The sequence below is a fragment of the Pongo pygmaeus genome, chromosome 18, assembly GCF_028885625.2.
Source record: "Pongo pygmaeus isolate AG05252 chromosome 18, NHGRI_mPonPyg2-v2.0_pri, whole genome shotgun sequence".
Taxonomy (NCBI): domain Eukaryota; kingdom Metazoa; phylum Chordata; class Mammalia; order Primates; family Hominidae; genus Pongo; species Pongo pygmaeus.
Window position 1 is genome coordinate 16,938,737 of NC_072391.2, and position 22,979 is coordinate 16,961,715.

At 40.6% G+C, this 22,979-nt stretch overlaps 1 protein-coding gene across 2 annotated transcripts in view; it reads left to right on the forward strand.

The window, feature by feature from the left end:
• The window catches only part of GSPT1 (G1 to S phase transition 1), a 40,619-nt gene extending 34,149 nt beyond the window's left edge, over positions 1-6,470 (forward strand). For both annotated transcript variants that reach the window (XM_054453340.2, XM_054453339.2), the window contains exons 12-15: positions 1,589-1,762; positions 3,001-3,090; positions 3,245-3,413; positions 5,975-6,470. In XM_054453340.2, the coding sequence (XP_054309315.2) occupies positions 1,589-1,762; positions 3,001-3,090; positions 3,245-3,413; positions 5,975-6,027 (486 nt within the window). In that variant the 3' untranslated portion in view covers positions 6,028-6,470. The remainder of the gene's footprint in view (positions 1-1,588; positions 1,763-3,000; positions 3,091-3,244; positions 3,414-5,974) is intronic.
• The last annotated feature ends 16,509 nt before the right edge of the window (positions 6,471-22,979 follow it).

Genomic DNA, 22,979 nt, shown 5'->3' on the forward strand with positions numbered 1-22,979 from the left:
GCTGAGGCAGGAGGATCACTTGAGTTTTGAGACCAGGCTGGGTCTCTCACTATGTGTGAGATCCCATCTCAATTAAAAACTTTTTTTTGGAAAACAAAGTAACACGTGTTGGCAAGGATGTGGAGAATTTGGAACCCTTGTGCACTGTTGGTAATGTAAAATTGTGCCCAGTGCCGTGAAAAAATATAGCAGTTCCTCAAAAAATTAAACATAGATTTCCCACATAATCCAGCAATACTCTTTCTGAGTATATACCCAAAAGAGTTGAAAGCAGAGTCTCAGATATCTGTATAAACATGTTCATAGATGTATTATTCACAGTAGCCAGAAGGCGGAAGCAACCCTGGTGTCCACAAAGGATGAATGGATAAAGAAAGCGTGTTACATACATGTAATAGAATATTGCACAGCCTTAAAAAGGAAGTTCTGACACAGGCCACAACATGAATGAACCTTGAGGACATTATGCTATATGAAATAAAACAGTCACAAAAAGACAAATACCATATGATTCTACTTAAATGAGGTACCTAGAATAGTCACATTTGTCAACTGAAAGTAGGATGGTGGTTGCCAGGGTTTGGGCCAATGGGGAGTTTCAGTTTTGCAAGATAACAAGATTTCAGAGTTCTGAATATTGGTTGTATAATATTTTAAATGTATTTAATTTAGGTGTACTATTGAAATGCACACCTAAAATGGTGATGATGGTAAATTTTGTTACAGGTATTTTACCACAGTAAGTAATTAATGGGTTAAATTAAAAATTGGTTATTTTTTACTTTGATATTTTATGAAACTGTTCTGAGATACAGATTTGTTTTATGTTTTTTTGTTTTTTTTTTGAGACGGAGTCTTGCTCTGTAGCCCAGGCTGGAGTGCAGTGGCGTGATCTCGGCTCACTGCGACCTCCACCTCCCAGGTCCCGGTTCAGGCTCCTGCCTCAGCCTCCCGAGTAGCTGGGATTACAGGAACGTGCCACCATGCCCAGCTCATTTTTGTATTTTTAGTAGAGACAGGGTTTCACCATGTTGGCCAGGCTGGTCTTGAACTTCTGACCTCGTGATCCACCTGCCTTGGCCTCCCAAAGTGCTGGGATTACAGGCGTGAGCCACTGCGCCCAGCCGATACAGATTGTTTTTTAGGTGAGTGACTTCTAAACTCTTGTTTCTTTCTTATTATTTTTTTTTTTTTTGAGATGGAGTCTCCTTCTGTTGCCCAGGCTGGAGTACAGTGGCGCCATCTCAGCTCACTGCAGCCTCCGCCTCCAGGGTTCAAGCAATTCTCTGCCTCAGCCTCCTGAGTAGCTGGGATTACAGGTGCCCGCCACCTCGCCCAGCTAATTTTTGTAGTTGGAAATGATTAGAATGTGATATTTAAAAGGTGACACGTTAATACTTTAATTGGCAGTTATACTTCTAGGATATGGTTTTCACTGATCATATCTAGGCTAAGATTTTATGTCATACAAATATAAGTGTTTACAGTCAAATCTTGCAACTCTTTATTGAGCAGACATTCAGATCATTTTATGTTCCGTAATGCAGTGAATGTGTCAGAAAACCTCCAGTCTTGTTTTCTTTTAAAGCACAACGTGGAAGTTCTTGGAATACTTTCCGATGATGTAGAAACTGATACTGTAGCCCCAGGTGAAAACCTCAAAATCAGACTGAAAGGAATTGAAGAAGAGGAGATTCTTCCAGGGTTTATACTTTGTGATCCTAATAATCTTTGTCATTCTGGACGCACATTTGATGCCCAGGTAAACAAATTATTGTTGTTGTCATAGTGGGTTTTAATGTCTAAATGAAATTAGAATATCAGTGCCTTTTGTCCTGATTATTTGTGACATGCCAGTTAACCCATCTTAGTGTAGAGAAGGGGAATGGAAATATTATAAGCCACTTATATATCATAACCACAATAGGCACCTCATACAAAGTCTTCAAGCTGGTACAAGTGCTTGCTGGATAAGGAGTATTCTTTGTAAGTTCCTTTTTATGTTTGATCTCCTGATGATACATTTTAGAGTATCTAATATTTACTTGACCAGAGCACAGTTACTGTGGAAGTCATGGTTTATGTATGTGCTCATTCACAGCACATAGCTTTCCAGACAAGAAATCACACAGGTTTCCCTGTGATTAACAATCTAACCTCCCTGGGAGAATGACAGAGTAAGTGACTGGTGTGATTAACAGAATTTTTTAAAGTTCTGTTCTAAGGTATGACAACTAATCAAGTTAGATTTTGATGCCAGATGTAAGGTTGTTTACTTTACTGGACCTTAGGTATTGAGAAATGGATAAAGCTGGATAAGTTTACATCTAGGTAGCTTCTGAGTGGTAAAAGTTAGCTTAATTCCTTGGGGAATATAAGGAAGCCTTCCCAGATAAGAAAGTTGGCCTGCTATCTTTTGTTTTGTTTGGAGGTGGGGTCTTGCTCTGTCACCCAGGCTGGAGTGCAGTGGCGCAATCTCGGCTCACTGCAACCTCCACCTCCGGGATTCAAGCGATTGTCCCGCCTCAGCCTCCTGAGTAGCTGGGATTATAGGCGCCCACCACCACGCCTGGCTGATTGTTTTGTATTTTTAGTAGAGACAGGGTTTCACCATGTTGTCCAGGTTGGTCTTGAACTCTTGGCCTCAAATGATGCCCCCGGCCCCCTGCCCTGCCACCTCGGCCTCCCAAAGTGCTGAGATTACAGGAATGAACCACTGCGCCCAGCCAGCCTGCTGTGTTTTGAAAGTTGACCAGGGACTTGCCAAGAAGATAAAAACAGGATAAGATATTGAAATTCATGCTTTGAGGTCAAGCAGCCTGACCCATCCTGTGAACAAAATTAGTAAGACAAACCTATCACCTCTAACACAAAAATCACTTAAGTTGGTGTCCTACTGAGATGGTAACACTAATTCTTGGGATTTGTATGGCGCTTGAGAACACTGAATTCTTATTTACCCTAAGGATAAAGATAAGAATATGTTTGTTTGTTTGACAGATAGTGATTATAGAGCACAAATCCATCATCTGCCCAGGCTATAATGCGGTGCTGCATATTCATACCTGTATTGAGGAAGTCGAAATAACAGTGAGTTTAAGATAATTGGTTTATTTGTTTTAATACTGTTTTATCTTCATAATTTCTAATCAGCAACAGTGATGCACTTTTATTTCTATATCTGTTCTTAAAGATTATTTTATTTGGCATTATTCTGATTTTCTCTTACTCTTTTCTTGGTTAGGCCTTAATCTGCTTGGTAGACAAAAAATCAGGAGAAAAAAGTAAGACCCGACCCCGTTTTGTGAAACAAGATCAAGTATGCATTGCTCGTTTAAGGACAGCAGGAACCATCTGCCTTGAGACCTTTAAAGACTTCCCTCAGATGGGTCGTTTCACCTTAAGAGATGAGGGTAAGAGCTTTTAAACTGACGTCTAGTAGTATATCCAGGATACCTAGCTTTGGTCATCTTCATCATCTCAGTACAGTACACATTGCAACAGATTCACAGAAAACTTCGATTCACATTCTATATTCGTATGAATGTTTTATGAGTTGAATGTATTGAACAGAATTGACCACGTGTTTTAGTAGTAATGCCAAATCTAGTAATGCTCTACGTGAAGAATCTTAATTTTGATGTTTTGTGAGTAGTGGATTTGGAGGGCTATTTTGTTTACTAAGATATTTCTATGATGTAATCCTTTGTAATATGTCTAGAGATTAAAAGGAATATAGAGATTGATTTTTTTTTTTTTACACCTAATTTTTCAGAGGTCCAATGTTTGTGACCTTTTGTGTGCATCCATTTCTGCCTACCTGTGGGTGACGCAGAACAACTAACATTCCCATCTTGGGGTCATGAAGTTCTTTGGCATAAAAACAAAATGATTGTTATGAAACGTTTCCTTATGAGCTTTTAATATTCCTTTCCTTTTCCTTTCCCTTTCCTTTTTCCTTTCCTTTCCTTTTTTTGAGATGGAGTCTCGCTCTGTCACCCAGGCTAGAGTGCAGTGGCACAATCTTGGCTCACTGCAAGCTCCATCTCCCAGGTTCACGCCATTCTCCTGCCTCAGCCTCCTGAGTAGCTGGGACTATAGGCGCTGCCACCACGCCAGGCTAATTTTTTGTATTTTTAGTAAAGACGGGGTTTCACCATGTTGGTCAGGATGGTCTTGATCTCCTGACCTCGTGATCCACCAGTCTTGGCCTCCCAAAGTGCTGGGATTACAGGCGTGAGCCACTGCGCCCGGCCCGGCTGTTAATATTTCTAACTTAGATAACCATTTTAAGACTACAGAAGACTTTACATAAAACTTTATAGTTCCATTGAAATACAGAATAGTCATTTCACATGTTCATTCCAATTCCATTTAGCAAAAACTACTTTGTATCTACAGAGTGTCAGGAACTGTGCTAAGCCCTGGTGATGAATACAGTTCCTGAACTTTACATTGGATGAAATTGTATAAAGACAGTGTTTATTTTAAAGGCCCAGAACTCTTCTGGTTGATAGTAAAACTGGTTATTGGGTTTATCTTATTAATATAACAAAATGATAGTTTTAGTTTACCACTCAGAACTTGATAAAATCAGGAAGACAGAAGAAAAGCAATTAATGTAGCAGGAATTCTTAACCCTAGAATTATTTTTCCCTAAAAGATAACTTGGCTTTTAAAAAAAAAAAAAAAAAAGCTAACTTGGCTTTTAGGTTTTCCACAAGACCCAATGGGTTTTGTATCCCTTTCAGTCCACAGGAGTACTACCAGAAGGACGTGTTCACTGCATTGTAGTCAGTGGTGATTGCTGTGCCTTTTCAGTTACTTAAGGATAGGTTTTGGGATTTTTTTAGCAGCTTTATTTAGATATAATTTCCATAATATAAAATTGACCTGTTTTAAATATGTAATTCAATGAATTTTAGTATGTTTACAGAATTGTACAACTATCACCGTATACTAATATTAGAACATTTAGAACACCTAAAAAAAAAACCTTACACCTGTTCATAATCACCCCTTACTCCCACCTTCACCCCTAGGCAACCATTTTTCAATTTGTCTTTTATAGACACTCCATAAATAGAATTATAAATTATGTGGTCCTTTGTCTGGTTTATTTTACTTAGTATGATTTTGAGGTTCAACCATGTAACATGTTATTTATTCCTTTGTATCACTGAGTAGTACTCCATTGTGTGGATATTCCACAAATACGGATATTCCCTTTTTTTTTTTAATCCAAAGAGGTTTTTTGGCCCAGTGTGGTGGCTCACGCCTGTAATCCCAGCACTTTGGGAGGCCGAGGCAGGCGGATCACCTGAGGCCAAAAGTTCAAGACCAGCCTGGCCAACATGGTGAAACCCTGCCTCTACTAAAAATACAAAAATCAGAATGGGCATGGTGGCAGGCACCTATACTCCCAGCTACTCAGGAGGCTGAGGCAGGAGAATCGCTTGAACCCAGAAGGAGGAGGTTGCAGTCAGCCGAAGTCGCGCCACTGCACTCCAGCCTGGGTGACAGAGTAAGACTCTGTCTTTACGCAGTGGCGCATGCCTGTAATCCCAGCACTTTGGGAGGGTGAGGCGGGTGGATCACCTGAGGTCAGGAGTTCGAGACCAGCCTGGCCAACATGGTGAAATCCCGTCTCTACTAAAAATACAAAAATTAGCTGGGCGTGGTGGCGGGCACCTGTAATCCCAGCTACTCAGGAGGATGAGGCAGGAGAATTGTTTGGGGGGTGTGGGGGGAGATAGGTTTTTGATACAGGGAACCATCTCTTTACCTGCCCCCGCAAATAAGACCCACTTATTAAGACTACCTAAATAGAAGTGTCATGGGTTTGGCAGTAAAGCTAGTTAATTAGTAACTTACATTGTAAAAAATATTTTTGTGATTTAAAATAATAAGTTTTAATATCTTATATAGACTTGCTGTTAACTACTGAAAGATTTTTTTAAAATTTCATTTCTAGGTAAGACCATTGCAATTGGAAAAGTTCTGAAACTGGTTCCAGAGAAAGACTAAGCATTTTCTTGTTGATGACCCTGCACAGTACTGTGAGGAAAATTGACTGCAAAAGCCGACTTCACACCGCCTTCTCTTATTTTCTGCCCATTGATAAACCTCTCCCCATATTTTGCAAAGAGGAAATTCACAGCAAAAGTCCACATTATGTCAGCTTTCTCATATTGAGAGCTCTGCTATGCCACTGTTGAATTTTTCCCAAGATTCCCATCCCTAGCCCCCCCTTCAAACTCTGCTTCCTTGGACAGATTTGGCAATAGCTTTGTAAGTGATGTGGACATAATTGCCTACAATAATGAAAACCTACAGGAATTTTTTTATTTTTCATTCTCTCCTTAGGCATATTTAGTATTTTTCCCCCAGGCAGATCATTCTGAGTGTGCGAGTGTGTGTGCACATGTTACAAAGGCAACTACCATGTTAATAAAATATTCAATTTGAAATCCTTTTCGGTATTTGAATTGCTTTTGAATAATGTTTTTTATCTGGATGTAACATTGTTGCATTAGCTTTTTAACTTTCCCAAGTAATTGAATACATTTTATTACTTGGACTTTTATAAACTCTTTCCCTACCCACTATAAATGAGGCATTCACAATGTTCAAGTTTGTATTAAAGGAAAGGATTAGTGTGACCTCTTCTTTTGATGGTTAATGCATACATGCGGTTAAATCCCTTTATCCAAATGTGACACTGCTTTACTAGGTCTTTTAATTATTTATTTATTTTTTTTTGCCAATTTATATTGTAACATGATTTCTTAAATACAGTAAGTTGTTTTAAAATAAAAGAACAGCATACTGTAGTTTTTATAAGTAAAGCGTAATGAAATTGTACCCCTAGAGAAAATTCCATTAACTCGTTAAATTAGTGGAATTTACAACAAATAAAGCATGTTTGAGACCTGGCAAAAATTCCTCTTTTAGTATTTATAAGAGCTGCATGCCTCTAGTATGAAAACCGTATCAGTTGCAAGTGCCACTTCTACAAGTTACCCAGTTTACTCTTTGTATCAGTAACTTTAAAGGTTGGATGATCCTTGCTGGTTAAAGCTAAATCTCAACCCAGCAACTAAATGAAAACATTTAGAATCATCAGAATCTGCAGAGACTAAAATTATCAGCGATAAGCAGAATCAACAGAATCTGCAGAGACTAAAATTATCAGCGATAAGCAGAATCAAGCACAGTATAAGTTTTATCTCAATTATTTGAAATTGAGTTTTCTTAAGTGTAAAGCTGAAATTTGCTAACCATGTTTTTGATGAACCACAGTGCAGTATTGTGGTTTTAGATTGAATGACTTTCTGCTATAATTATCATGACTTTGAAATTTTTCATGAGAATAAATGAGGAATGGAGGCAATTTGTGGGTTTATCCAAAGCCCCCTTGATGTTGAGTATTGCCATTTATCAAAGATAGCCTCTTTTAGATTGTGATCTCTCTCTAAATAAGATACTTTGTATATTTAATGACAAGTCCCTCCCCTGTAATTTTGCTCCTCAGAAAAGAAAAGCCTAGACAGACTGTATTTCCAGTGACAGAAAATAAAACTTAATCTAATGGGTGTTTTGTTTTGTTTTGAGACAGAGGCTCACTCTGTCACCTAGGCTGGAGTGCAGTGGCTCGATCTCGGCTCACTGCAGCCTCCACCTCCCGGATTCAAGCAATTTCCTGCCTCAGCCTCTTGAGTAGCTGGGATTACAGGAGCCCTCCACCAGGCCCAGTTAATTTTTGTATTTTTAGTAGAGACGAGGTTTCCCCATATTGGTCAGGCTGGTCTCAAACTTCTGACCTCAAGTGATCTGCTCGCCTCAGCCTCTCAAAAGTCCTGGGATTACAGGCATGAGGCGTCACACTTGGCCTAGTGTTTTCTTAACTGTGAAATTCCCATTCATTTCTTGAATGAGGCTACATCTTATGGACAGCAAAGTTATTGTCCTACAGATTCTTAAAACTATAATTATGGCTATTGCATGAAATTTAAATAAATTTTATTATGTCTGCAAATCTCTGGGCTTTTATTTTTCTGGAAAATGTAGGAGCTTTAATCAAAACATAATAGTTCTTTTAGTAATTCCATGTTAATGAAAACAAATACTAGCAATTGCTTGAATTTTAATGAATATTTAAAAGTTCAAGAGCCACTGAAATCATTTCCAGAGATAAGAGTTCCCTTTCTAAATAGAACACATTTTTAAAAAATAAGTTATGTTTGCTACTAAAACATTTATACTGTTAGAATATTATGTGCATGTTGCCAAGACTCTTAAGTAACTTGGATATCAACTGTGAAGGGCCTACCTCTAAAAAGTAACAGGTCATACAAATACAAATGTAACTGTAAAAATTCCACTGGATTCTTGCGTATTTGCAAGATTAGATTATTCAAGAGAAATTTCAATGCTAAAATTAACCAGCAACATAAGTTCTATGGGCTTTGAAAATTGTTCTCATCTTTTTAAAGTTGATGCATTTTCAATCCTGCTTACACAGGCTGTTCATTTGGATAAGGAAATAAAATGTCTAAGGTGAACTTGGCATTATGTGGAGATGTTGGACTGTTATAGAGCAATACAAATTCCTATGCTGTCATTCTGTTTTCTGCAAATGCAAACGTGCTTATATGGTCAACAGTGCAAAAATAGGGTAGTTGGCTGCATATTTAGGGTATTACCTAAGCATTTGTTCTCTATCTTTAACGTTGCTCTACTAGAATGATTTTTTTCTTGCATCTTTTCACATTAATGATGTTCTTTATATAATTTTCATGCTAGATTATTTAATTAGTTTTTTAAATTAATAAAGTGAATTTAAGAAATATTGAAATAAACATCTAAGTAATTGCCATTTTAAACCCTTGTTTCTTACTGTGGGAGAGGGGGAAATACAGCACAGATTTCTTTTTAATTTGCAAAAGTAAGTGAAAATCTATGTAAAATCAAACCAAAAGAGTTGGACTGAGTGTGTATTGTCTTGAGATTAAGTGACAAATAGTAAAGTGTTACTGAATAATTAAACCCATGTATTTTTTTTTGTGAGTTGAAAATCTTTGAAATATGTGATAGCCGAATGTCAAAAGTTTCTAAACTCTAACAGTGCAGGTTGTTCACTGTAACGAGGTAACTCATATTTGCTGGTTACATAAACTACAAGTACTGCTCTCACAATATGGGACTTTGAACTGTGATGTAGTTCAACAGTTGCCAGCATCCTCTCAGCTGATACGCTGCGAATATTTTGGGTTAGACTTGCAGCCAGATGCAGTTTTGCTACCCAAGAAAAAAGCTGAACCTATGGTCAAAAACTGCTCCCAAGATGAACTCTGGAAAAAAATCAGCTAAACTCCCTTGGCGATCTTCAGGAACACTAGTAATGACTGTAATTACTCCGTGATCTTTGATGACTATTACACATAACAGCACTCTAGCACCTTTCCTTACTGGCATGGACTTCCTCTTGGACCGCTACTTCATGGATGATAGCTTCATTGCTTTGGGTAGGGATTTAAGGTAGTCAAGGGGAAAATACGCAGTTTTATTACAGCTCTTAACATCAGGCAACTTTCAACTTAAACCCTTTGTGAAAAATCTGGTTATAGCACTATAGCTCTGGTTTTAGGATGGTTAAATGTTATATTCATTGTTGGCCTACCTTATTAGAACAAACTATGCCATTAATCCTCTCACAGACATAGGTAAGGAAGAGAGCAACCAGTGGATTTAGGGGACAATTATCTATCTCCAAATAATGGGCTTTTATTTCTTCCAGCTCACTTTTTCAGTGATTCTAGCAGATGCCATCTAATACATCCTTGATCTTGTTTCTTTCTTTAGAGATCTCACCATGGCAGCAACTTGTTAAGTAAGTGTAATCGCGTATGCACAAAAGACTTAACTAGGTTTACATTTAGCAGTAAGTTGGTTAGATTAGATTTTATAGTAAATGGAATAGGAAGTATTTTTATTTTCGAGTAATAATTCCGTGGATTCCATTTGACCCAGTTTACTGTCAATTCAGTTCAGGTAGATTTGGTTCAACTTTTGGTGGTTTTTGGCTCTAGGATATTCTTGACTTTAATATCCTAGAACTTACTGAGTCTTCCCTTCAATAAACACCCTTCTCACATACCTCTAATCCTATGCTTCGTTGAAACAATAATGCTAGCTGAGTTGTTTACTAAGGATTATTATAAGGGCCTGAAGGTGTGGGAGTGGAGATTAAAACTTTTATGTTCTCCAATATAAGGGAAAAGCAGATTGGTACTACGTCTGATTAGGCAGAAAACACCAGGATTCCTTAAGTGATCCTTGAAATGGTTATTGTTTTCTGCCTTGTCACATTTGCCACTGTGCCCTTTAAAACGATGTGGAAACCTCAGGTTTGTGGACAGCACAGGTGGAATGACATCTTGTGCTTCCTGAGGCTCCCCTCTACCAGGCACATTAGCTTAGTGCTTCAGATGTCAGCCCAAGTCCTTGCTACCTCCTTTTCCTGCTGCCCAGGGAAGAGTGTGTGCGCGCTGGAGCTGGAGCGCTTGCACTCTTCAGGTGACTATTCTCACCTCCATTTCCTCCACATGCATTAGGTGAAACTGAGGTCTAAGCCTCCTGCAAGGTCTACATTTTAAGGACTCACACATCGGGCTCTCAGAAATGTACACAGCTATTAGTTCTGTTTGTTCTAAAGGAAACGTGTCAGGCCAGGACTTAGTGACTAGTTTTCGTTAGACAGCAGGTTAATACCTAGATCTCATTTAAAAAAAACAAAACGGGATTAAAGGGAACTGATCAGGTTTGCTGAGTTTTTTAGCCTAATTCCAAAGCATGGAAGAGTGCTCTAGGTAGGAAAGAAAGCTTTTTCTTACGATTTGTAGCTACCTACTGTGCCTGACTTGGTGCCTGTGTGAGGATTAAGCCCTTAGTCTGCTCTTGCAATTATTCAAATGACAAGTTAAATTTGCTTTTGTAATAACAATAAAAGTTGTCATCTTCCCTTTTGATGGATTTGTCGTTTGTAATTACCTGTGTTGTAACAAGCAAAAGCAATGCCCTTTTTTGTACCACCCTTTTATTTTTGTATCAGGTATTGGAACCATCTACCAACAGGTTTGTTGGATGGATCTAATAAGCTCTGTCAGATAAGGGATTCACAAACGTCATCTGCTTGCATATGGCATGCAAGTCTTTTGTATAATGTATATAACAATCTTAGGAAACAAAAATAATAACCCTATAGGAAGTTAGGGATGCTGAATAATAACTAGATCACAGTATGTGGTTTTATGTGAACAGTAGAGTTGGGGGAAACGTCAATTATTGTCAGAACTATGAACCTCTACATTCAGGATTTTTAATAAAGATCAAGAGACCAAATAGTGCTTGCCCTTTTTATTCAATGTGCAAGGGCAAGAAGAAATTAATGATAAAGGTAACATACACAGTGGCTTCTTGAATGACGGCAGTTCATTCCTGTGTACTAAGTTCCTGTTTGAAGTGTCTTTAGGTGAATCACTTTGAGGTTTTGGCAGTCAGCCTCTAGGTATTTGGCATTAAACGAATCATAGCTTAAAACTTGGGACCAAGCTTGCTATTAAAGTAGGGGTTCTGGCCAGGCACGGTGACTCATGCCTGTAATCCCAGCACTTTGGGAGGCCGAGGCGGGCGGATCACTTGAGGTCAGGAGTTCCAGACCAGCCTGGCCAACGTGGTGAAACCCGGTCTCTGCTAAAAAATACAAAAATTAGCTGGGCGTAGAGGCGTATGCCTGTAATCCCAGCACTTTTTGGGAGGCCGAGGCGGGTGGATCACGAGGTCAGGAGATCGAGACCATTCTGGCTAACACGGTGAAACCCCGTCTCTACTAAAAATACAAAAAATTAGCCGGGTGTGGCCTGTAGTCCCAGCTACTCGGGAGGCTGAGGCAGGACAATGGCGTGAACCTGGGAGGCGGAGCCTGCAGTGAGCCGAGATCACGCCACAGCACTCCAGCCTGGGCGACAGAGTGAGACTCAGTCTCAAAAAAAAAAAAAAAGATCTAGACCATCCTGGCCAATATAGTGAAACCCCATCTCTACTAAAAATACAAAAATTAGCCGAGTGTGGTGGTGCGTGCCTGTAATCCCAGCTACTTGAGAGGCTGAGGCAGGAGAATCACTTGAACCCAGGAGGCAGAGGTTGCAGTGAGCCGAGATGGTGCCACTGCACTCCAGCCTGTGCAATGGGAGTGAGATTCCATCTCACAAAAAAAAAAAAAAGGCCAAAAATTTCCTCTATCTGCAATGAATCACATTTAATGTTAGCTGCACATTTTCTTAACATCCCATTGCCCACATTTGATCCCTTAACATTTGCCTTCAATGGAATGATGATCATCAAACAGTAATATTAGTTTACATGTTTAAAGCATTTTCACTAAAAGTTCTGTTCTCTGGTTTGAGCTTAGTCAAGAGTCAAGCTACTGGTAATAACTCAACTGGTAAAAATAATTCAGAGGGCATAATGGAAAAAAAAACCACATTTAACTTGTTTTGTACCGTGTACATTTAGGGTGAAATTTTTAATGAGGATTTCATCCCACTTAACTGGGCACAGTACTCCCAAAGGACTTTGTATTTGCTTATCAACTACACAAGTTCCATATTTCCAAATACAAGAAAATAATTTGAACGTTTCCACATGGAGATAAATAGGTGATGGATATCCCAATTACCCTGATTTGATTGGTACACATTATATGAATGTGTCAAATTATCATATGTACCCTGAAAATCTGTACCTCTATTATGAATCAATTTTTTAAAACTACAGAAGTTACTTAAAAGCAGTCGACATCACTATCTTTGTTAATTCCCTCGCAAATACATCAGGTTTTAGGATAAAAAATCTTCAAGATTTAGATTCTTAGGAGTAATTATGATTTGTAAAGAAGTTCCAGAAGACAGATGTTGTATGACAAAGGAGAGGATTTTTTATTAAGGTAAAATTTGCATACAGTAAGAAGCACAGATCTTAAGTTTACAATGAGTTTGTCAAGTGTATACAACTGTGTAAACACCCCATCAACATGCAGAACACATCACCCCCAGAAAGCTCTCCTGCTACTTTCCAAACAATCCCCTCTTGCCAAGGCATTCACTGTTTTGCCATCTATTATAATAGTTTTGTCTGTTTTTGAACTCTGCATAAATGGAATCACATAGCTTGAACTCAACTTTGTCATCTTTGGCACATTACGTTTCAGAGATTATGTTGTGTGTATCAGCAGCTCTTTTTTTTTTTTTTTTTTTTGCTAATACTCCATTTTATGAATATTCTCTAATTCAAATGATCCATCCTTGAAGAAAGATTTGATTTTGCTTTCCAATTAGCATTCTTTGACAGGTTAGTTGCAAATGCGAATACCTTTCTTCTGAATTTCTCTAATGCAAGGAAGTAAAACCAGAGAGAAAAGTCTCACCTTTTCTTCCTTTCTCTACTTTTATAAAACTTACCAAGGATAAATAGATAATGTAGTGATCCTAATAGGTGGTGAAATAACATGAGCTCCCTTCTTATCTCCCTTTCTAATCTTAAAGAGGGTCTTCCCTGTATTGCCTGTGAGGTACCATTTCTTTCCTTTCCTTTTTGTTTTTTGAGATGGAGTCTCGCTCTGTCGCCCAGGCTGAAGTGCAGTGGCAGGATCTTTGCTCACTGCAACGTCCACCTCCCAGGTTCAAACGATTCTCTTGTCATCCCGAATACCTGGGATGACAGGCACGTGCCACCATGCCTGGCTAATTTTTGTATTTTTGCCATGTTGGCCAGGCTGGTCTCTAACTCCTGACCTCAGGTGATCCACCAGCCTTGGCCTCCCAAAGTGCTGGGATTACAGGCATGAGCCACTGCACCTGGCCTGAGGTGCCATTTCTAAATGATGTGCCAATTCTAAAACTGGATTGTCCCTGTTACTTTCATGTTGCTAGGCCTAACTTGCAGAACTAACCTGACTTGCACCTCTACTAAATAACTGTTTTAAACTTCACGGCTAAGTCCTCTTCTTTTTCTTTTTTGGTAGATTTATTCAATTCTGTGCATGAATAACTTCTCTAAGTCCTTTTATAGATCCTTTATTGATGACCTAGCATAATACTTTATAGTATAGTAGCTATTTAAAACTTTCCTGCCAGGCACGATGGCTCACCCCTGTAATCCCAGCACTTTGGGAGGCCGAGGCGGGTGGATCACGAGGTGAGGAGATCGAGACCATCCTGGCTAACACGGTGAAACCCTGTCTCTACTAAATATACAAAAAACATATATATATATTAGCCGGGCGTAGTGGTGGGCGCCTGTATTCCCAGCTACTTGGGAGGCTGAGGCAGGAGAATGGCGTGAACCCAGCAGGCAGAGCTTGCAAGTGAGCCGAGATTGCGCCACTGTGCTCCAGCCTGGGTGACAGAGCGAGACTCCATCTCCAAAAATAATAATAATAATAATAATAATAATAATAATAATAATAAGGCTGTTTGTTAATCATGTATTAAGTGGGGTTGGTGTACACTATGATACCTAGCAGCAAAATGGTGTACTTGTGATACCCACATAGATTGTATGAGGACAAAGAGTTAAAAATAAACAGCAAACCTAAGTTAATAAAGTTAGGTTTTCTACAGAAAACCTCTTTACATTTCTTTCTCTGGCCAATATCATTGTTCTCTTGTTTCTCTTCCCCAGCCTTCCACCCCCTCGCCCCCAAATCAGAATCAAATATCAATTTCTCTACTGATTGGCTATTTCTTCCCTGCTTGAATGCAGGTAAGCTCTTTTGGCCCCTAAGATGCACAATTTCATTTTCCAATCCATTTAATAATGATTATATTATTTTCAGCAAAGGGAAGGAGAAGAGAACTAACCTTGTGCTATCATGAACATGACAGACACTGTGAAGATAGATTCCCTTAAATCCGAGGGAACCAGCTTCATTTAACAGATGAAGACATTGAGGCTTGGGAAATTAGCCACCTTGTCCAAAGCTAAACAACTAGTAAATCATGGAGTTGGGATTCAGACTGATCTTTCTGACCCAAAACACCATATCCTTTGTACCTTCTTTAAAATGTCACATTCTACATTTGGGCAATATTGTTTCACCCTTGATTCCATTATGTTTAGGTTAATATTACTTAGCAGATTTCAGTACCAAGAATATGCTGAGTATTAAATTGCTTTCAGATAATCCAGACATCACCAATTGACTATGTGGTTTCTTTTGTTAGTTTGCCATGTGTAACCACTCTGATTTAATAGTGCTATATAAAAAACGATGTCTAATAGTTTTCTAAGGTTACTAGTTGATTGTAACATATTTATTTTGAACTAGAATATGAGTTCCATTATTAAGTGTGAAGTTTCTTAAACTTTATGTTTACTATTCAGCAACATATTCGAATGTTCTTTACAATTAGTTGATTTACCAAATCCTTAATAAAATTAACTTTATGTACCTCCAAAAAAGATTTCCAAGAAGTTTGAAGAGAGATATCTCAGTACCTTCCAAGAGAAACAACCTAATAGTATTGATGGTATCCGTGAGACCTGGGTACTCGAATGTTGAAATTAATTACACTGGTTTTTGTAGAAATGAGGTTTCACTATGTTATCCAGACTAGTCTAGAACTCCTGGCCTCAAGCAATCCTCCTTCCTCAGCCTCCCAAAGTGCTGTGATTACAGGTGTGAGCCACTGCACCTGGTCTATTTATTTTCTAATTTTTTCACCCTGTCTTGTGGTGCTGACAATATGGTCTTTTGTCATTATGTATTCTTCTCAACTTCAATATTTAACAGTATTAACACATCTTCAGATATCTCCACTCCCTCATGGCTGCTGTAACTTGGCACCCTCTTGGTTTTCATTCTTTTTTTTTTTTTTGAGATGGAGTCTCACTCTGTCGCCCAAGCTGGAGTGGGAGTGCAGTGGTGCAATCTCAGCTCACTGCAACCTCCTTCAAGTGATTCTCCTGCCTCAGCCTCCCGAGTAGCTGGGAGTACGGGCGCATGCCACCATCCCCGGCTAATTTTTTGTATTTTTAGTAGAGACGGGGTTTCGTCGTGTTAGCCAGGATGGTCTCAATCTCCTGACCTCGTGATCCGCCCACCTTGGCCTCCCAGAGTGCTGGGATTACAGGCATGAGCCACCGAGTCCAGCCTTCATTCTTTCTTTCTTTCTTTTTTTTTTTTTTTTGAGACAAAGTCTTGCTCTGTTGCCTAGGCTAGAGTACAGTGGCACAATCATGGCTCACTGTAGCGTCAACCCCCTGGGCTCAAACAATCCTCCCATTTCAGCATCACAAGTATTTGGGACACAGGCATATGCCACCGTACCCATCTAATTTTTCTATTTTTTGTAGAGACAGGATCTCATTATGTTGCCCAGGGCAGTCTTGAACTCCTGAGCTCAAGCAATCTGGCTGCCTCAGCCTCCTAAATTGGTTTTCTTTTACATCTTCAACTATTTCTCTGTTTCCTCCTTGTTTGTTATTGAAGGTTTCTTTACAACTCTATTCTTCCTCTAGACTTTTTTTTGCAATCTCACCTATTTACAAAGCTTTAATCATCACCTCCATGAAAATGACTTCTAATTTCCTTCTTTTTAGTTCAGGAATATTCTCTTCCACATTCCAGATCCATTTAGATGTACCATTGGAACTTCAAACTCAAAATACAGTCATGGGTTGCTTAATGATGAGGATACATCCTTAGACATGCGTCTTTGGATGACTTTATAGTTGTGGGAATATCAGTGTACTCACACAAACCTAAATGGTATGGCTTGCTATACACCTATGCTATGTGATATAGCCTCTTGCTACTGGGCTACAAACCTGTACAGCATGTTACTGTACTAAATACTGTAGGCAACTGTATCTAAAATATACAGTAAAAATACAGTATAAAACATTAAAAATACAGTATAAAACATTAAAAATGGCACACCTGTATAGGGCACTTATCATGAATGGCGCTTGCAGGACTGGAAGTTGCTCTGGGTGAATAAGTGAGTGAATGCGAAGGCCTAGGACATTACTGTACACCACTGTAGACTTACAAACACTGCACACTTAGGTACACTAGATTTATTTTTCTTTCTTTTTTTTTTTTGAGACAAGAGTCTCACTATGTTGTCCAGACTGAACTTGAACTCCCAGGCTCAAGCGATCCTCCTGCCTCAGCCTCCTGAGTAGTTATGACAACAGGCACACACCACTGAGCCTGGCTTTAAAAAATTTTTCTTTCTTCAATAATAAATTAACCTTGGCTTACTGTAACTTTTTTACTGTATAAACTTTTACATTTTTAACTTTTTGACTCTTTTGTAGTTAACACTTTGCTTAAAACACAAACACATTGTACAGCTGCACAAAAATATTTTTCTTTATATCCTTATTCTGTAAGCTTTTCCCTATTTTTGAAATTTTTAATTTTTTTTTCCTTTTTTTTTAATTGAGACGGAGTCTCGCTCTATCGCCCAGGCTGGAGCGCAGTGGCGCGATCTCTGCTCACTGCAACCTCCGCCTCCCGGGTTCAAGCGATTCTCCTGCTTCAGCCTCCCAAGTAGCTGGGACTACAGGTGCATGCCACCACACCCGGCTAATTTTTTTTTTGTATTTTTAGTAGAGACGGGGTTTCACCATATTAGCCAGGATGGTCTCAATCTCCTGACCTCGTGATCCACCCACCTCAGCCTCCCCAAGTGCTGGGATTACAGGCGTGAGCCACCACGCCCGGCCTTTTTTTCGTTTTTAAACTTTTTTTTTTTTCAGACGGAGTCTTGCTCTGTCACCCAGGCTGGAGTGCAATGGGGCGATCTCGGCTTGCTGCAACCTCCGCCTCCCGGGTTCAAGCTATTCTCCTGCCTCAGCCTCCCCAGTAGCTGGGATTACAGGCACCCACCACCATTCCCGGCTAAGTTTTGTATTTTTAGTAGAGACGGGGTTTCATCATGTTGGCCAGACTGGTCTCGGAACTCCTGACCGGCTAAGTTTTGTATTTTTAGTAGAGACGGGGTTTCATCATGTTGGCCAGACTGGTCTCGGAACTCCTGACCTTAGGTGATCTGCCCGCCTCAGCCTCCCAAAGTGCTGGGATTACAGGCGTGAGCCACCGTACCTGGCCCTTTTAAAATGTTTTTATTAAAAATGAAAGGCTGGGCGCAGTGGCTCACGCCTGTAATCCCAGCACTTTGGGAGGCGGAGGTGGGCAGATCACGAGGTCAGGAGATTGAGACCATCCCAGCTAACACGGCGAAACCCTGTCTCCACTAAAAATACAAAAATTAGCCAGGTGTGGTGGCATGTGCCTGTAGTCCCAGCTACTCAGGAGGCTGAAGCAGGAGAATCACTTGAACCCGGGAGGCGGAGGTTGCAGTGAGCCAAGATCGCTCCATTACACTCCAGCCTGGGCCACAGAGCAAGAATCTGTCTCAAAAAAAAAAAAAAAAAAAAAAAAAGTAAACACAGGCTGGGCACAGTGGCTCACACCTGTAATCCCAGCACTTTGAGAGGTCGAGGCGGTAGGATCGCTTGAGCCCAGGAGTTTGAGACCAGCCTGGGCAACAGAGCAAGACCTTGTCTCTACTAAAAAAGAAAGAAAAGAAAGAAAGAAAGAAAGAAAGGGGCAGGGGAGAGAGAGAGAAAGCAAGCTAAAATAAAATAAAAAGAAGACACAAACACACACCTAGGCCTACGACTACACACAGTCAGGATCATCAATATCAACTGTCTTCTACTTCCACATCTTATCTGTCCCATTAGAAGGTGTTCAAGGACACTGACACGTGGAGTTGTCATCTCCTATGATAACAATGCCTTCTTCTGGAATATCTCCTGAAGGACCTGTCTGAGGCTGTCTTACAGTTAACTTTTTTTTTATAAGTAGAAGGGAAATACTCTAAAATAACTATAAAAAGTACAGCATAGGCCGGGTGTGGTGGCTCACGCCTGTAATCCCAGCACCTCGGGAGGCTGAGGCAGGCAGATCACCTTAGGCCAGGAGTTCAAGACCAGCCTGGCCAACATGACGAAACTCTGTCTCTATTAAAAATACAAAAATTAGCCGGGTATGGCGGCAGACACCTGTATTCCCAGCTACTCGGGAGGCTGAGGCAGGAGAATCGCTTGAGCCCAGGAGGTGGAAGTTGCAGTGAGCTGAGATCGTGCCACTGCACTCCACCTTGGGTGACAGAGTGAGACTCTGTCTCAAAAAAAAAAAAAAGTACAGTACAGCAGGGCATGGTGGCTCATCCCTGTAATCTCACGCCCAACACTTCAGGAGGCTGAGGCAGGAGGACCACCTGAGCTCAGGAGTTCAAGAACAGCCTGGGCAATGTAGTAAGATCCCATCTCTAAAAAAAAAAAATACAGTATAGGACATACATAAACCAGTAACATAGTTGTTTATTATGATGAAGTAATTATGTACTGTACATAATTATATTTGCCATACTCGGGGGCAGTACAGGTTTACACCAGCATCACCACAAACGTGAGGAATGCTCTGACATTATGATGGCTGTGACATCACTAGGTGACAGGAATTTTTCAGCTCCATTATGATCTTATGTGACCATGTATGTAGGTCTGTTGTTGAAAGAAACATCATTATGTGGTACATGATTCTATTGAAAAGGAATCTTACGTTTTCCCTCTACATCTGCTGCACCTCCTTTCTTCCCCAGTTCTATTAATACCACCTATTTGCCCAGTTTTTCAGGCTCTTAGAATTTGGGAGTAATCTACATTTCTCTCCTATGTCCAAGCTCAGGTCAAGCAGTATAAGTACCCTGTCCTCACTATCACCCTCCCATCAGATCTTGATACCTAAAAAACGACAATAGTTTCCTATGTTCACCCCCTTAAGCCCTGTCTCAGGCCATTCTAATGCATTATTCATTCTAAAGAAATACTACTTATGTCATTTATAATAAATAAATAAGGAAAAATAGTGAAGATACCATTTCCAGTTTTCCTGCCATTAACTGGCTCTCTCCTACCCTCTCAGAGCTTATCCTCAAACGGGGGAGAGCCAATTATAGTAGGAAAACTATAAATATCTTGGGATAAGAGGACAGGATTACCTAAGCTACAATTCTCCAGAAGTAATCTGAAGCAGAAATTAGAAGGATGAATTAATATATATGGGGATGGGATACGGAGGTACAAGTTGACAGTGTTCCAGGAAGAAGTGACAGTACATTGGGAGGTATGAAGAAAAGTAGAAACTGCAGAGTTGAATCTAGGACTTAAAGACTGAAGGGTTGAGTGGCAGGGTATGAAGGTAGAGAGATAAAAAGAAGGGGACCAGATGAAGAGTGCCTACCATGTTGAGAGTGACCATGTTACTTATCTTTTAAAAATTTTTACTTATTTTTTTTTTAGACAGGGTCTCACTCTGTCACCCAAGCTGGAGTACAGTAGCACAATCATAGCTAACTGCAGCTTTGAACTCCTAAGCTCAAGAAATCCTACCTCGGCCTCCCAAAGTGCTAGGATTACAGGCATGAGTCACCATGCCCAATCCATATGATTTACCTTTCAAACTGGAACACTATTTTCTTGGACAAATACTAAACTACACAGGATGCCAGACAAGAGATGCAAACTGTGACACACACAAGGCAAATTAAGGAATATGCCTCATCCTAATGACAATAATCCAATGAAGGTGATTCAGCATAGTTTGATATGATCAGATTTGAATTTTAAAAAGATTACGCCCTCCGAAGGGTAGAGAATGGACTGCAAGATGCAAAATTAGGCTGGAAGTGATGGCTCACACCTGTAATCCCAACACTCTGGGAGGCCTAGGTGGGAGGATCACTTGAACCCAGGAGTTCGAGACCAGCCTGTGTAACATAGGGAGAACCCCATCTCTACAAAAAAGTTAAAAAATTAGGCAGACATGGTGGCACACACCTGTAATTTCAGCTACTTGGGAGTCTGAGGTGGGAGGATCACTTGAGTCCGGGAGGTTGAGGCTGCAGTGAGCTGTGATCACCCCACCACACTCCAGCCTGCGTGACAGAGTGAGACCTTGTCCCAAAACTAAAATAAATAAAAATAAAAGATGCAAAAGTAGGCCAGGTGCGGTGGCTCACGCCTATAATCCCAGCACTTTGGGAGGCCGAGGCGGGTGGATCACCTGAGGTCGGGAGTTCGAGACCAGCCTGACCAACATGGAGAAACACCGTCTCTACTAAAAATACAAAATTAGCCGGGCATGGTGGCACATGCCTATAATCCCAGCTACTAGGGAGGCTGAGGCAGGAGAATCACTTGAACCTGGGAGGCGGAGGTTGCGGTGAGCCGAGATCGTGCCATTGCACTCCAGCCTGGGCGACAAGAGTGAAACTCCGTCTCAAAAAAAGAAAAAAAAGATGCAAAAGTAGAGGTGGGAAGACAAGTTAAGAGGTTGTTGCAGTAATCTAGGCAAAAAACAAAAAACAAATACATGATAATGTCCTCTACCACAATGTGGCAGGAATAAAAAGAATTGGATACATGCAAGAGATATTTAAAAAGAATAAACAAGGGCTCGGTGCAGTGGCTCACTCCTGTAATCCCAGCACTTTGGAGGGCAGAGGCAGGAGAATCACTTGAGGTCAGGAGTTCAAGACCAGCCTGGCCAACACGGTGAAACCCCATCACTACTAAAAATACAAAAATTAGCGGAGCATGGTGGCATACGCTTGTAATCCCAGTTACTTGGGAGGCTGAGGCAGGAGAATCGCTTGAACCCAGGAGGTGGAGGCTGCAGTGAGATGAGACTGCGCCACTGCACTCCAGCCTGGACTACAGAGTGAGACTCCATCTCAAAAAAAAAAGGAACAAGCAAGACTTTGTTATTGACTATGTTTGGGGGATGAGAAGGAAAGAGTTAAGAATAACTCTCATATTTGGCTTGGTGGTACCAATGATGGAAACAGAAAACACAAGAGGGGCCGGGAGCGGTGGCTCATGCCTACAATCCCAGCACTTTGGGAGCTGGAGGTGGGTGGATCACTTGAGGTCAGAGGCTCGAGACCAGCCTGGCCAACATGGTGAAACCCCATCTCTACTAAAAATACAAAAATTTTCCAGGCACCATGGCGGGTGCCTGTAATCCCAGCTACTCCGGAGGTTGAGGCATGAGAATCGCTTGAACCTGGGAGGGAAAGGTTGCAGTGAGCCGAGACTGTGCCACTGCACTCCAGCCTGAGCGACAGAGCAAGACTCCATCTCAGAAACAAAAACAAATAAATAAAAAAACACACACACACAAGAAGAGAAGCAGGTTTGAGAAGATGATGATTCATGATGGGAAGTGCCGAGGATAAGGTCCTAACAGGACTTTTCCAAGACAGGTGAATATGTCAATGAGTCTGAAGACAGGAGGTATACTAATCTGTACTAGTTATCTACTGATGGATAACAAATTATCTCAATTTAGTGCCTTAAAAGAACACACATTTATGATATTACAGTTTTTATGGGTCAGGAATCTGGGAACAGCCTAGCTGAGTGGTTCTGGCTCAGGGCCTCCTGAGTTTGCAATCATCTCAAGGTTGGACCGGGGGAGGATCCACTTCCAACCTCACTTGTGTGGCTGCCCAAGTGTCCTCACAACATGGCAGCTGGCTTCCCTCTCTCCAGGGCTGCCTTACAAGTAATGAGGGAGGGAGTAAATGAGAGAGGGAAACAGGGAGAGAAAGAACATCAAAGATGAAACTACAGTCTCTTTTTTTTGAGACGGAGTCTTGCTCTGTCACCCAGGCTGGAATACTATGGTGCGATCTCAGCTCACTGCAAGCTCTGCCTCCCTGGTTCACGCCATTCTCCTGCCTCAGTCTCCAGAGTAGCTGGGGCAGTGCCTGCCACCACGCCCGGCTAATTTTTTTTTGTATTTTTAGTAGAGACGGGGTTTTACCATGTTAGCC